The sequence below is a fragment of the Monopterus albus genome, unplaced genomic scaffold, assembly GCF_001952655.1.
Source record: "Monopterus albus unplaced genomic scaffold, M_albus_1.0 scaffold44.1, whole genome shotgun sequence".
NCBI classification, from domain to species: domain Eukaryota; kingdom Metazoa; phylum Chordata; class Actinopteri; order Synbranchiformes; family Synbranchidae; genus Monopterus; species Monopterus albus.
This window is the reverse complement of record NW_018127924.1, coordinates 1,106,383-1,121,744: the sequence shown is the minus strand read 5'-3', so window position 1 is coordinate 1,121,744 and position 15,362 is coordinate 1,106,383. Positions and strand designations below refer to the sequence as shown.

Below are 15,362 nucleotides of genomic sequence, written 5' to 3'. Positions count from 1 at the left end.
ATTTTGATGGAGCCGGCACTTTGTTTACATAAGAATATATAAAAAGTCCAAGGTTTAATACTTTTTTGCACAATTATCCTTTTACAACAGCGTATTAGAATAATTAAATACGATAAAAACAGGCAGTTAGGCTAATTACATCACAATGTAACCAGCATGTGTAGGTCACACTGAGTCAGGTGCACATTCATTGTAACCATACATTTTCACCAGGGAGCTAAAATGCAGAAAAGGCAGGTGAATTTGTTAAAGTAACCTTAACCCACTCACAAATCTGTGTCTGCACACTCTCAAACAATGATTTGCAACCTGAGTATTGCTCGAAATGTGGTTGAATGTTATGGCAGGGATCTACTTCCATATATTTTTTTCACCAGGCACTAGGTCACTTGCAGATCCTGTGTCACATGCTCTATACCTAGATTCAATGCAGAACCTTAAAGCAGCTATGCTCCCTCCAGTATGTTGTTTTTTGCCAATCCGTGGGAGCGGAGTTAATTAGGAATAGTTGTCAGAATTTAAATAGACAACAGTGTGGTGTTACAGTACACTCATGCTCAACTCACCCTTATGATGCAGGTTATTGTTAATAAATTAGTTATTGACATTATTTGCAGTTGCTACAACTGATCACTAAATGTATACCTGCATACACATACTGACTTTGGGTGCAGACAGGAAGTTATGACAAAATAATAGAGTGGGAGCACTTCCTTTTGCTGAAACCTATAAGGTCAACACAATAATCTGAATCCCATAATGACATCTGAGTCTCCCCTCTGGCACTGCTCTCAACCACAGATGAATTGTTGACTAGATTGTTTTGGAGAGGTGCTTATTTATACCAATTGATCAATTTTCTCCCTGCCCTCCTTTGATTCCTGCTCTTTTCTCTGTGATAGCTATAGCCCTAGTTTCCTGTGCTTATTATATACACAAAGCTCTCCCTTTCTGATCCTGCGACATCCTGAAGTGACTGCCAGTGTGAAAGATTCATGAGCGTGATCAGCTTTCAGTAAATTGTGGGCCTGGCCCTCGGTTGCACTCCAGCACTTCAGAGCCATTAGCTACAATCTTTTGAGTGAGACTTGGTAGCAGGCAAGATGCAAACCTCTCTGTCTGCTAAACAGCCTTGGTCTGTAGATGTTTGTCAGATTTTCAGAGCATGTCATTTGTGTGAATTACATTTGTGTACTGCATGTTCAGAGTGACATACCCATCGCTCAAGTCTTGGTAAATTTAGCTAAGTTTCATGGTTTCAGGTTCCTATAGCTCTTAATCTCTGTCAGTCCACCATCACATTTCTACCTCTTTCTCATTATGCGTCTCCTTTGACCCACACCTAATATCTCAGCATCTGTATGAAGGTAACATCAGCTGTCACAGAGGCCGGAGTTCATGGTCGACCCCCACCCACCTTGCTTCCTGTTGAAATTGATATTGCTTTTAAATGCACGTATGTCTTTTAATACCATCTGAGATGATTTCCGGCATGTTTTTGTGTCTTTTGGCTCTCTTGCCAGCGCTTTTTTTCATTCTTGCAAATATTGCAAAGAAAAATGAGAAAAAGTGAGTCCTCTGGGCCCCTCCCACGTAATGAGTTTCTCTGTATTTTGGGGGGAATAAATGGGACATGTTGCAGCCCTACAGACGCAGTCATTATTGGTGTGCTCTTGTTCTCCATTTCTCTCTCTGGCCTGTTGTGCCAAGAAGCCACGTGAGGACAGTGAGACAATGTTCAGTGCCCCACAGTGGTGTGCACTTCTGGAAGGGAGCTCATTATGTAGTGCAGGAGACTTCAGACACTTCCGCAATAGCATTTGATGCAGTTTAATGCACGGTCATGCTCAGCACTCTTATGAGCTCCAGAGGAACTGGGTGTGTCTTTATAATCAAAGCCCTGCTAACCAACATGATTACAGGAATAGCACACTGGCACATGCCCTCTCCCCATGGCAATTAGACAGTGATATTTTTTCCCTCTGCATCTTTTTCCCCCCATCCATTATGCTATGGCTGGAATGGATGATTACATATTTTTGAAGGCCCCCCTTCAGTGATGTGCATGCTGTCCTGCTCACTTTGTAGATTTGGCTGCAATCAGTATCACAGTATTAAAGAAATGATTCAGTTACAAGATGGGTTCAATGACGGCTTCATTACTCAACTCAACTCAACTTTATTTATATAGCGCTTTACCACAGCACAGCTGACCAAAGCACTTAACATATCATACAGATATAAAAACAACACATAAAAAGCTATAGACAGTAATATAAACACTAACACTACGGACGGAGTGTCATTCCTGGTCAAACGCCAGGAAACGCCAGTAAACCTCTGAAATCAAATGCAGTCCAATAGAACAGCTCAGCCATAAGTTCTACCCTTTTTGTAATGCTAATATTGTTTTTAGATTGACACCAAGTTTACTGTTGAAGTGGGCCGTCAGTGCACTACACTGAGGAGTTTCTGATGCTTTGCCCAGCCAATTTACAAACACAAGGAGGAAACTGGGAAACTACCTCAGTAATTTGTCTCAAAGTTTTTAGAAGAACGGGTCATTATCAGTGTTGTAAGGCTAGAATATGTTGCAAATCTATTGTGCTGACCAAGGCCATTTTTGTCTGGTACCTCAGTTTGGTTGGATGGCCGACAGAGTGCTGGTCTTTCCACAGTTCTTCCATTTCACAATGATTGAGTTCAGTATGCTCCAGGGAACACTCAAAGCTTTAGAAATGGTTTTATACCCTTGTCCTGATTTATGCCTTAGTACAGTTTTATCTCCAAGGTCTCCAGGGAGTTTCATGGACTCTGTGGCTTGGTTTTTGTCCTGTCATGCAGTGTGAATTGTGGGACCTTATGGTGTGTGTCTTTCTAAACTCTGTCCAGTCAATTCAGTTTGCCAAGGGTGGACTTCAGTCAAGTTGTAGATGCATGGCAAAGATAATTAGAGTAAACATGATGCACCTCACCACAATGTGGAGTGTCACAATAAAGGATCTGAATGCTTTTGTAAATGAGAGCTTTCAGTTTGAGTTTTAATTCCTTAATTGCACAGAAAAGTCTATAAGCATGTTTTTACCTTGTCAATATGAGTAAATAATAAATGTGCAAAAAGTGAAGTGGTCTGAAATTTCCAAGCCAACTGTAAGTGATCCTTACCACTTAGCCTCAGTACTTTTTGTTACCTTGTACTTATTATTACCCAAAAAGCCCTGCTGAGCATAAAATCTGCTTGTTAGGTGGTGACGTAACATTCTATTTCCGGGTGCAAACTTTGGTTCGTTTTCCTCCTCTCCATATGCCACGGTGTTGTGTTCAGTTATTTAAACAGTTATTAGCTCCTTTATTGGCATCTGTGATTTTTTTTTTTTTTTATGCCTCCTTGCCAGCCTTAGCTGGAGGCATTAAGTTTTCAGGTTGTCTATCCATCTGTCCCATTCTTGTGGATGCAGTATCTCTAAAACATCTTGAGGGAATTTAAATTTGGCATATATGTCTGGATTCAAGGATGAACTGATAAGATTTTGGTGGTCAAATGTCACGGTCACCTGATGTCTGTCCCATTCTTGTGAACAAGATATCTCTGGAACACTTTGAGGGGATTTCTTCAAATTTGGCATAAACGTCCAGTTGGATTTAAGGACGAACTGATTAGATTGTGGTGGTCAAAATCACAGTGACCTCACATCAGTCCCATTCCCTTGAATTTGACTGGATTGCAGAGTTATACACTTGCGAAGCAGTAATTTTAGTTATGTCTCAAATCGCACATGTTGTAAAACTGAAACAGTAGATGGCAATGCCACACATGATGCCTTGGGGCAGCACATTTGCAGAACAAAACAGCCCACTGAATGCTACGATGGTGCATGTATGAAATTCTCATACTTGTAAAATAATAGCATACTGCCACCCTGCCTGGTTCTGAGTTCCCCCCTGCAGCCTACTTCATCATGTTAAGTCTATGTAGTATGTCATTATTGTTTAACCCAACACTACAGATGGAATAAAAATTTACGTATCTGATACTGTTTGTCCTGTCTTAGGTGCAAACTTTTAAGATGCCCAAATGACATAATTTAATCATCACAGTTGAAGGTTAAAGGTTCAAGCTTGTGGAGCTTTTAGACTTGTTTATTGTAGTTTGATAGAGCATGTCTTGTACAGATTGTACCAATTGAGTTTGGGAGGAAATGTTGTCTCCTTCAGCACTGTGGGTGGCAGCAGCGGCCGCTTGTCTCTGCACTCCTCCCTCACCAGACTGGTTGGCTCCAGCTCAGTCCTGGAGAGTCTGCTTTTGTGACACCTTGGATATAACACACCCATGATCACCTCCTTCAAATGCACCTAAAGCTCTCAAAGCCAATTGGTTTTTCAAACTTTTACTTGCGTGTTCATTTGTGTTTTCTTTTTGGTTGTTTGGTCAAATGGTACTTTTGTTATTTCATTGCTGTTTTATATACAGTCCAAAATAAAGATTATTTCATATTTCACACACACCCTAGTGTATTATTTAGTTCTCATTTGTGGTGCATTGGTCTAATAAACAGGTTAAATTAGAAAAACTGTGTGGTGACTGTTTAGTACCCTAACCCTTCGTTTAGCCTTTGCCAGTCAGTTAAACAGATGAAACATGATAAAGATGAAAACCTGTGATGAAGTGTTGAGTTCACACCAACAGGGCTGTGCACTATGCAGTTATATTTACCATCTTATATGCAGGTGTTGGTGTGGAAGTTAAGATAGTTGTTCTCACCAACACCATCCCCTCTCTAGCTCACTCAGCCACTGCTGCTCTTTCTCTCTCTCTTTCTTATGCCCACTTCAGACTGCCTGATTTAAGCCTTATAACAGCCCGACCTGACAGTCATGGGGCGTTGGGACAGTATGCCCACTTCAGACTGCCTGATTTAACCCTTATAACAGTCCGACCTGACAGTCATGGGGCATTGGGACAACAAACTGTGTTGGACAGAACAGTCGATCATTTTATTTTGTGTGGTGTCATAGTAAACAACAACCACTGCTGTGTCTGGGATGCCCCACGACGCCTCAACACAAAGTCTAGCATGTCACAGTTTTCATTGTCTACAGTGTCTTAGGACAGTGCTGACCAACAGGACTACAGATTGCTCATCTGTTTGCAACATTTTTGGCATATTGGACTGAACCATATTCATTAAAATATCACAGTGATATTAAAATTAAAAACTCCCCCCCTCCAGGAATTTTTGCACAGCAGCTGAGTGTCTGAATGCCAAAAAACTGCCACATGCAGATTCACAGCTGCCTTGTCTTAAGGGGGCTTAAAGTAAGTGGAAATCTAACATCATCACAACTCCATAGAAGGCTGTCTGGTCCTACTGTATGAACCTCATGACCCCCAGCATCGTTTCCAGTCCAGTCTTTATCAAATGATTGTTAGCCTGGCAGTGCTTTGCCAACAAGCAGTTGGCCAAATTCAATGCAAATAGAAGTTTATAGTTTATATAATAGAAATATTAAATGCTTCCCTCTATTCAATATGACTGTCAGCCGGATGCAAGTCAGCTCTCTATACAATGAGGTGACCTATCCAGCTACCCTACCTATATGCTACCATTCACCTGTTTTCAGACTTACTGTGCCATGTGAAACGTGGCAAAAACTGAGATTTGATATTTGTTCAAAGAATTTCACTTTGTGGCTGAGGTTGATGACTACCTCAGGGACACAGCTTCATACAAAAAGTGTTAATACCAGTTCCTAGCTGTTTATAGCTGCCTGGGGATCGAGGGTATTCTCTAGGATTAGACATCTCTGACTAGTCTGACCATGTGAAGATCCAGCCCCCTAGCAACAAAACCGGCCTTCAGCCTGCTGGCTGGGCTGTTTGGCTGTCTGTGTTGGTATCATTGAGACGTGCCTGGCCCTTGGCAATATCTATTATGTGTGTCAACGTACAACGACCCATCATTGCTGCCCTGTCAAGGGGACGAATGCAACCAGTCATATTCTCCTTAGCTGGACAAGCACAACCAATCAGTTTTACAGTCCCCATGGTAACTTGCGCTGGAAAGTCCAAGCACAACCAATAGGAGCACAGAGTGCCACTTAGCTACAGGAGTTTATTGGTCTGTGCCTGTTTGCCAAAGTGAAAGCATATAACCTCTTCTTTAGAAATGTTATCATTTTAGCGGACAGCACGGTGCCACATCATAAAGACACCCTGGTGGGATTCAGAAGAGCCTAATGCAAGGACACGTGCACAGCAACTTTGGTGCATCATTACTGGACATATGCTGTCCATACACTGTACAGGCCAGCAATAGGACTCGAGTCACTTGTCAACAGAATGATGTAAATGTTTTATCCTTCAGTTTCTTCTGTCTCTCCAGCCAGTCACTTCATCCATTTAAGCACAGACCCTACCATTAGCTTAAATTAGGTCCCTCCAGACCAGGAGTGAGCCAGACTCAAGTTTGCATGGTCACTGGTTCTATTTTAGTGTAGCCTGCTTCTGCTAAGCAGTGCTATTTACCCTGCTCTACATTGTGCTGTGATGTACTCAGTCCCGCCTTATATAAAGGCTGAGCAGTGTTTGTCACAGTCGTTTCCATGGTTGAGTGCCTGAGAATGTATCATGCGTGAGCCATGAAGTAATGATTTTCATGCATATTTTTAAATGCCACCATTTGTTTTGGAAGTCAACAAGTACAAAGCAAATATCATCCTGTACAGAAATCCAGACGTCCATTAGCCACTACTTTGGTGCAGATGATGGGGGTAATTAATAAGACTCACATTACTTTGATCAATAATTGTTTTCTGTTTAATGGCATGTGCTGACTCTTAAATATGTTGTATACGATGCTCAACATCTGCAGAGGGACAAGTCTCCAAAGGCTCTCAGCCAGTCATGAGTAACCTATAACTTGGTTTTATATTAACAACAATGCAAATTGATGCCATATTTTAATTCCATTTCATCATATCTTGCAGTGTCTGGGGTGTTGGTAACAGAAACTACCCTCAGCCAGCTTCTCACTTTGTGTAAAACCATTACCACTTGAAATATTACTTAAGATCTTATACCCTGTAGCTTGATTTCAAAAAACAGACAAGATATTTGCATTTAATTTTTAGTTTAGTCTTACAAGTTGAGACAGGTAAAGCATTCTCAGAGGCACTTGCTAAACATAGACAAATGTAGTTGTAAAGCTGTTCTGCTCTTACTGTGAGCTGGCTTTGCTTGGTTTCATGCAGTGAACAGATTTTTCTTGGTGCATGGTTGAGCGGGGCAGTCTGGTGCTATGGGCAAAGCGCTGTGCTCTCATTTCAATCTCTCTGGGGAGAACTGCACCATCAGAGAGGAATTATTGAATCAGTTTCTTTGCTCTATTTTCACACATTTCTCCAGGAGTGGATCAGTCTGTGCTTCACCACAGCATTGTGTGTGTGTTTGTGTTTGTGCTGCATGCAAATGTCCATGTTAGTATGAGTACACAACTATTTGGGTGGTTTTCATGTAATTGTGTTGTTGTTTGCAGTCAGACCAGCAGGTAATTGTATGTGCTGTTTAATATGTAAAACTCTCTTTGCCTGTGTGTGTTTATTTTCTAGACGCTGATATGCATTGAGGATGAGTGGAGTCGGTGAAAACTCATCTGACCCTGCCACGGCAGAGTCACGAAAACGGAAAGAATGTTCTGCCGAAGTTTTAGGCCCCAGGTGAGTTTTTAACCCTAGCCGAGGTAGTCTTGATATTTCTAATCACTCACAAGTGAGCTGTCAGCACCTTTATCCACTACTTTGTTAAACTTTTGGGTCCAAAACCTCCTGTACCTTTTATCATCTACTGTAAGATTGTATATACCATTTTATGCTAACGATAGCAGCATGCTGTTGAATCTGTCTAATCTATTGCTGTTGTGCCTCCTAACCCTGGAGCATAGTTAAAGTCTGTATGATAAATAATAATTCCTCTGTAGACAAGCACTCAAGAATGTAGGTTTTCTTTATTGCAGGAGGCTTGGAGAAATATCTCAAGCTTTATGGGGCGTAATTTACCTTAGCCTTATCGCTCTTTGTGCACTGTTATTTGGCAACTATTAAAATGATGGCTCCTCATTCAGATCCAAAAATGAGTCTAAGCACTCAACCTTGGTGTGGTTTTAAAGATAGATATTGCTTGCTGCCCTGTTCTGGATGTTTTGTGATTGTCTGTTCATTCTTTTATTATAGAACTTCAGTTGCCACGCAGACATTTTGCCATACATCTTTATCCCCCTGCTTATACCACCTTCTTCACCGCGTTTTCTCTTCTGTGTTCTGTTTGTCTCTGTAGTTCCAAGCGGAGCAGCGAGAAGCGCAACCGCGAGCATGAGAACAAATACATTGAAGAGCTCGCTGAACTGATCTTTGCCAACTTCAATGACATTGACAACTTCAATGTCAAGCCTGACAAATGTGCAGTCCTAAAGGAAACTGTGAAACAAATCAGACAAATAAAGGAGGAAGGTACATGTGGCAACCTGTATTGTTGAAGAAACTGTCAAAGTGATAAGCCCCAGAGTACAAAGTGAAAAGAATACTCCTTTACCTTTGCTGGCCACTTTTACTGAAGCAATTAATTCACAATTTCTGTTCATGTAAAGGCTTTTCCTTCAGATTTTATCACATGCAATGTAGTTATATACCAGACTGATTGGCTTTACCACAGTTTTTATTGTGGCTTTTTAGGGTTTGAATAAGATGCTGTAATATCATTAATATGTTTAGGCTTAGGATGTTATGGTTTTAAGGCGGTGTTGGTTTTAAATGGTCTATGTGTGCAGAAGCCTTCCATTTGATAGCATAAATATTAGGGTTTGTGATCTGGTTCACCCATTGTAATTGATGTTGTTATTAAAGGGCAGGATAGTTGATTTAGTGTTCCCTTCATGAATTCATCATATAATGTGCATGAACCAGAACAGCTGATAATTATCTGCCAGTGTTTCCCACTTTCACTCTGAGCCAGAACATCAGGCTGTGCTCAGTTGCACTCGCCAACATCTACTTTTGTGCATTTGTGTCAGCCTTCGCATGGTACCACAGTTAAATGTGCCCCCCCACCCACCACTCATGTTCTGCCTCCATCATCTCCAAAAGTAGAACAGCCTACACTCTGAACATAAAGCTTCTCTGCATGGTTATTAACCCAGTCAGTCACAAGGACAAATGCACGAGCTTGCAGGATACGTCACCAATCACATGATCTTGCATTAAGTGATTTTCTGTTTTTACATTCAAACATCACACACACTGCCTAAAGCAACCAATGAATTTTATGTACTCACAATAATGCACATGAATGTAGAATCTTGTGTAGTTTGTCTGTGCTGTAGACCTCTGTTGTTGTCCAAAACTGTTAAAAACACACGTGAGCCACATTGCTGGACTGGGTGACATGTTTATTCCTCATGAAAAATATGAGGTCTTGTCTTTTTTTGAAAAAAGAACTTCAGTGTGCAAGATTCTAGCAGATTAGTGTAAACAGAGCAGAGATCATGCACACTAGACTTTATATTTCAGAGATTGTAAAAGATGATGGCCGTTTGTAGCCTTTGGCGTGCATTGTTTGTTTTTTGCGTACTTATTCTTGTTTTCTCTCATCTTGTTTACTTGTTTACTCATTGTCTCACGAAAGGACATTGTACGTGCACACCGAGAGCCACTGTGCCAGAGTCAAATTCCTCGTGTGTCCAACACAGCTGGCCAATAAAACAGATTTTGATTCTTATGTCATGCAGTGCAAAGGTGTGGCTCCCTAGTGTAATTGTAATGATTTTTGGACAGTGGAGGTCTACATCACAAACAAATACACTGAACCAGGTTCTGGAATCAGAGTGTTGGTTTTAATCCACCCAGAGTGGTAATGCTACAGACCATAAGTACCTGTATATGCAACAAGGCATCCATACTTGAAAATCTGATAGGTATATGAGCTCACAATCCCCAGCTAAGTTATTTCAGAAAGGTGGTCCATATGAAAAAGAAGACAACCTTTTGCTGGAGATGAAAAATGCTTGAGTGTTGGCCAAAGTTAAAGGTGATTCTGTAGGAAGTAACATCAGACCAGCCTAAATTTGTTGCCTGTGTTTTGCCAAGTAATTTATTGTCCAGGTTAATTGACAGGGACTATTTAGGGATTGCATTCATTCAGTTAAATTTGAGAACCTAGTTGTTTTTTTTTATGTGTTTATCTGATTAGTTTATTATTATTATTATTATTATTATTGATAATCAGCCCTAACTCAATGAGAGAAAACTTTTATTAACCTTTTTTTTTTTGTTTATTAAAAAGTTCCACATATTAACGACTCTCTACTCTATTTGGAACAAGAGTTGTTTTCGTTGCACATGACAACACAATCTGCATAATGGCTGCCACCAGCATGACATGCCTGCTGTGACACACTCTTTTACAACAACCTTTCACTCCACTTGCTGCTTTGTACTTGGGCTTGGGCCAAAACATGTTTGCTTTGTAAGCACCCCGATGAAACAATGACCTCTTGAAAGTATGTCACTCAATTTCAGAGGAAAGGCTAAATTTCTCTGTTCTGCCTTTTTGACTTCCATGTTTCTGGTGTTGTGATACAGTTTTGTTTCCTTCATTATTAATTACAACCACAAAAGTGGATTTTGGCCTCAAGCTTTATATGGTTGGGATTGGTGTTTTCATAAATCAGTTCAATCATTATCCTTTTTGTTTTGTTTGTTTTTTTGTTTGTTTGTTTTGCCTGAACTTTTTGCCATTGATTATCTGGTTAACAGAAAAAGCTGCAGCAGCAAATGAGGAGGAGGTGCAGAAGGCAGATGTCTCATCAACAGGCCAAAGTGTGATTGATAAAGATGCCTTAGGACCAATGATGTTGGAGGTGAGTAGACGGTCTTCTCTTGCTTATTCATAGCATCATATCCGGGAAGAAAATGCTACCAATTACAATACAGTAAACACTCGATCTGAAGTACCTCATACTAGTATTCACATTAGATAAACTTTTGTATTTAAGTCATGATGGGTGTGTAATAAGGTGTGAGCTCCACAGTCAACCATTACAAATGGGTCAGTAGTGGTTGTGTGTGAGTGTAGCTGTGTGGAGTAAAAGCTGCCCGCATCTTGTGTCTGCCCCAGATTGGCTGTAAATCAGTAAGTGGAGCAATGGCCTCGTTGTCCTGCGGAGGGCCACTGAAGTGCTTAAGTATAATGGGAAGGAAAGCAACAGCTTGGTGAATGAATCAGTCCTTTGAGCCTATCCTCTCGCTCAGTTCCTCCGTCTCTTTCTCTCTCTTGTTCTGTTCTCTCTCTCCCTCCCCATCTTCTTTTTATTCACCTCTAGATCTGTCCTGTCATGGAATATTTATAGCTCTCCTGGTCCAGCGTCATGAATCGACATACTAACTCGTGGCTTAATATAGCCCAGCGCAGCCTGCATGCTTTCCCATCTGTCAAAGCCCCAAAACACACGATCGGCCATTCACACTTGCTCTGCGCTAGCTGCGTCCCTGTCTGCCAACCCAGGCTCATTACAGGATGCTGTGACCAGAGTGGCTGTCGGCAGGAAATGTACCCACACACCCCATGACCCTCCTCCAAGGCTTATCTGCTGCCTACTCTCATGCAAGCACAAAGACACTGGGAAGGCCATGAAAAAACATTATTCTGTCTTTGTTTTAACCTTCTGGGAGAGAAATATCAATCTGTCACATGGCTGTCATGGCATATAGCTTGCATTCCTGTAAGACTGCCTATATTATTAGAAGGCTGGGTTTGTTTTGGACTTTTAGCCCAAAATTTTTGGCACCATTTCCAGAATTGTTTCTGATATCTTACTTTAAAATGTATTATCATGATTTTTTCACCGTGTTGCTAAAAACAATGAAAGCAGGCCTCTACTAGGGGTGGTATAGAGGGCAGGCTGTCGTCATATGCCTTTTACTCAAAGTGGCTTCCATCTAGCCTTGCTACCAAAAAACCTGATTCAGTGAGCGCTGCAGATATGGTTGTCCTCATGGCAGCTCTGGAGAGGACTTCTGGCTCAAAAAGTGGAACTTTTCAGAGGGACTGCTGGGCTCTTGGTCACCTCTCTGACCAAGGCCCTTCTTGCCCACTTACTCAGTTTGGACAGATGCCCAACACGAGGCAGAGTCCTGCTGGTTTCAGACTTCTTCCATGTCATTATTATTGAGGCCACTTTGCTCCCGAGAACACTCAAAACATGAGAAATAGTTTTATACTCTTGCCCTGATCCGTGTCTCATCACAATTTTATGATTTTATCGTGGAGGTCTGCAGAGTACCTTAGATGTCATGGCTAGTTTTTGTCTGGACATGCAGAGTGAGTTGTGGGACCTCTTGTGTACAGGTGTGGGCTTCCTAAACTATGTCCAATGAGCATAATTCACCACAGGTGGACTCCAGGCAAGTTCTAGACACAAGAAGCATAATTAAGCCCTTTAATTCTTGTTCATGAGCCAAATTTAGCCTGTAAGTGTATTTCAAACCAGAAGACCAAAATATCCCAACAATCAGTGACTAATGAAAAGCACGTTTAGGACAGCGCAAATATAGGTGCTCAAACATATTTTACTCTCCTGCATTTGCTTTTGTTTTTCTGTCAGATTTGTTCTGTATTGGTGTGACGAATTCTGTAAACAAACTTCTCTGTCCTGAACTCTTTCTCCACACCAGGCCCTGGATGGCTTCTTCTTCGTGGTGAACATGGAGGGTAACATTGTGTTTGTGTCTGAGAACGTGACCCAGTACCTGCGCTACAACCAGGAGGAACTCATGAACACCAGTGTCTACAGCGTACTGCACGTCGGGGATCACGCTGAGTTCATCAAGAACCTGCTACCCAAATCCCTCGGTTAGCCCCAAGCTTATTTTCACTGCAAGTGTTTGCTTTGCTCTCTGCCTTTTTCTACCTGTCAGTTTCTGTCTTGCTCTGCAGTGTGTTCCATATCTCTCTTTTTCCCGACTCTACGTGTATGTCCCCTGTATTGCATCACTCCCCCTGCTGCTCTTGTTTACACCCTGGCCTCATTTCTTACTTTTTTACATAGTGTTTTTCCTGTCTCTTAACATCCTCGCCTCTCTTCTTCTCCCTGTTCAGACAGGTATGTTGTAGGTGGCTGCTTGCTGTCAGTTGAATTGAAATCTTTATGGTCAAAAAAACCGCAGAGAGGATGTGGCTGGTACAAAGTGTTATGTAAACTTTATATGTAGTTTTTAACATTGTGGTTCTTTACTTTTTTCCTTTTGCTGATCAAACAGTTGCTTTAGCTCTTCTCTCCTTCCTCCCTCTCTTTTCAGCTAATTAACTTCCTTTTTCAGCTTCTGTCCCCTGTCAGCGGCATCACTGCCTTCCTTTATTCTCATCTCAAGCCTTTCCTTCCCCTTCTCCTCACATTGTGTTGTGCTCTCTCTCTATCTCGGCCTCCCCCCCTTACCAAGTTCCTATTTTCATGTTCTCACTTTCCCATTTTCTACTCTCCCTTCCATTAAAAGCTTTAATTTTATTGTAGCATTGCACACCTGATGAAAACAGGCCATTTATCTTTGTAAGATGAACATTTACCTTTTTATTTCTTTCAGATTTGCCTTTTTCTATGATGCTTTATTTGTGCGACATTCCTGAGCACACTACGGGCGATTTAAAGATACATCATTGTCACGCAAAGAATAATGTAGTTTGAACAGACAAAAATATATTCTAAGTGTAATATCCATATAAATGAACATTCATAACAATCTGTCTCAGCAATATTATTTGCAGCCACCTCACAAATTCCTTTGTCCTTTTGCACTTGCAGAGCCCCGTACTGTTGCTCATCCTCTCTCTTGCTCTCTCGATGTCTCATCTCTGTGCATGCTCAACTTTGTCTGTATGCTTGCTCAACTCTTGCACAGCATTACACATTTTTGTTTGGTCAAATGAAATTGTTCTGTGTATCATAATGTCTGTTTTGCAAAAACAAAACAAAAAATATAGCTGTCATATTTTTTGTTTTGTTTTGTTTTTGCAATTGTACAAACAGTTCAGTCATTCATTGCAAATGACTATTTATGCCAAGTTTCTGCACATACTTAGGTCATGGCTACTTTTATTTTAATAAAGAAGGAAAGCAGGAGCACTGTCAGTTAGAAGGAAAATCATTCAAAAAATGGTTTGTTATTTAGTAAAGGGCATTTTTCTTCATGGCAGTGAAATTTTGGTATCATTGCATCCCTACTCTTTTAAATCTAAATTATGTGCATGCAAAAAACTTCTTCCTCTTCTCAAAACATCCCATTGTGCACTCAGGAATGAGGCACAAATATACGCCATACTTTTCCCCATTTTCTTTCTCTTCTCTCAAACCCACGTCCAACTCCTCCACTCGAGGTGACTGTATTGTATGTCAGCGCGCCCTGTTATGAACTGTTTCTAAGTCCCTTCTTCTCTTCTCTCCTGGTGCTTTGGATTGAGGTTTGAGTGTGCAGCCATCTGGGTGGGAGAGCAGTACAGTGCAGAGTACCCTGGAAACGATCAGTGGGCTGTGTCCCAGATACTGGGAGGTTATCACTGCACTGAATGAGATCACAAACCAGATGGAGTTTGCTAGAATAAAATGAGTTGTGTGTGTAACTGTATGTCTCGTTTTCTTTTGTGCGTCTGTGTGTTTGCACATGTGTACATGCGTTTGTGCTCATGCCTTTTATTGTGTTGAAGAGAGGAAGAAAAGGAAGAAAGATTGATGTTTTTAGAGGACATGCATATGGAGGCCTGGCTGTAAAGCATAGCTGTGGATAGACAGCGCAGGGCCTGGGGTTCCAACTGCTCATTATGACTGATCTCTACACACTTTTTTATGCCTTCATATTCTCTTCATTTACTCATTTAGTACCTGCTGTCATTATGTCTTTCACTTTGAGTGTGGTAGCCTTTCTTCCCTCAGTCTTGCCAGCTCCCTGTATCCCTGTTCTTGTTTACTTTTGGCTGTAGCTATGTTTTTCAAGTAAAGGACACCGCATTGTAAAACTCCATTTCCACGTCTTGCTTCCTTGTAGTGAACCGTGTCCCATGGTCCAGTGAGGGTTCGAGGAGGAACAGTCGCACGTTCAACTGCCGAATGCTGGTCAATCCCCACAGTAAGAGCCAGGAGGAGTCGCATGAGCACGAGCCTCAGCAACAGAAATACGAGACCATGCAGTGTTTTGCTGTTTCCGAGCCCAAGTCCATCAAGGAGGAAGGAGATGGTATGGAAGGAGATGATGTTTTCATCATATGTATTCGATGAGCAAACTAGTCCTTTGATACCTTTCGCATTTGTTTCAACACAAAAGGA

General features: G+C 41.3%; 1 protein-coding gene across 1 annotated transcript in view; it reads left to right on the top strand.

The window, feature by feature from the left end:
• ncoa2 (nuclear receptor coactivator 2) overlaps window positions 1-15,362 on the top strand; it is a 46,182-nt gene that overhangs the window by 10,893 nt on the left and 19,927 nt on the right. Inside the window, exons 2-6 of the mRNA XM_020599994.1 lie at window positions 7,609-7,716; window positions 8,333-8,505; window positions 10,807-10,910; window positions 12,724-12,901; window positions 15,085-15,273. Coding sequence (XP_020455650.1) covers window positions 7,628-7,716; window positions 8,333-8,505; window positions 10,807-10,910; window positions 12,724-12,901; window positions 15,085-15,273 — 733 coding nt within the window. The 5' untranslated portion in view covers window positions 7,609-7,627. The remainder of the gene's footprint in view (window positions 1-7,608; window positions 7,717-8,332; window positions 8,506-10,806; window positions 10,911-12,723; window positions 12,902-15,084; window positions 15,274-15,362) is intronic.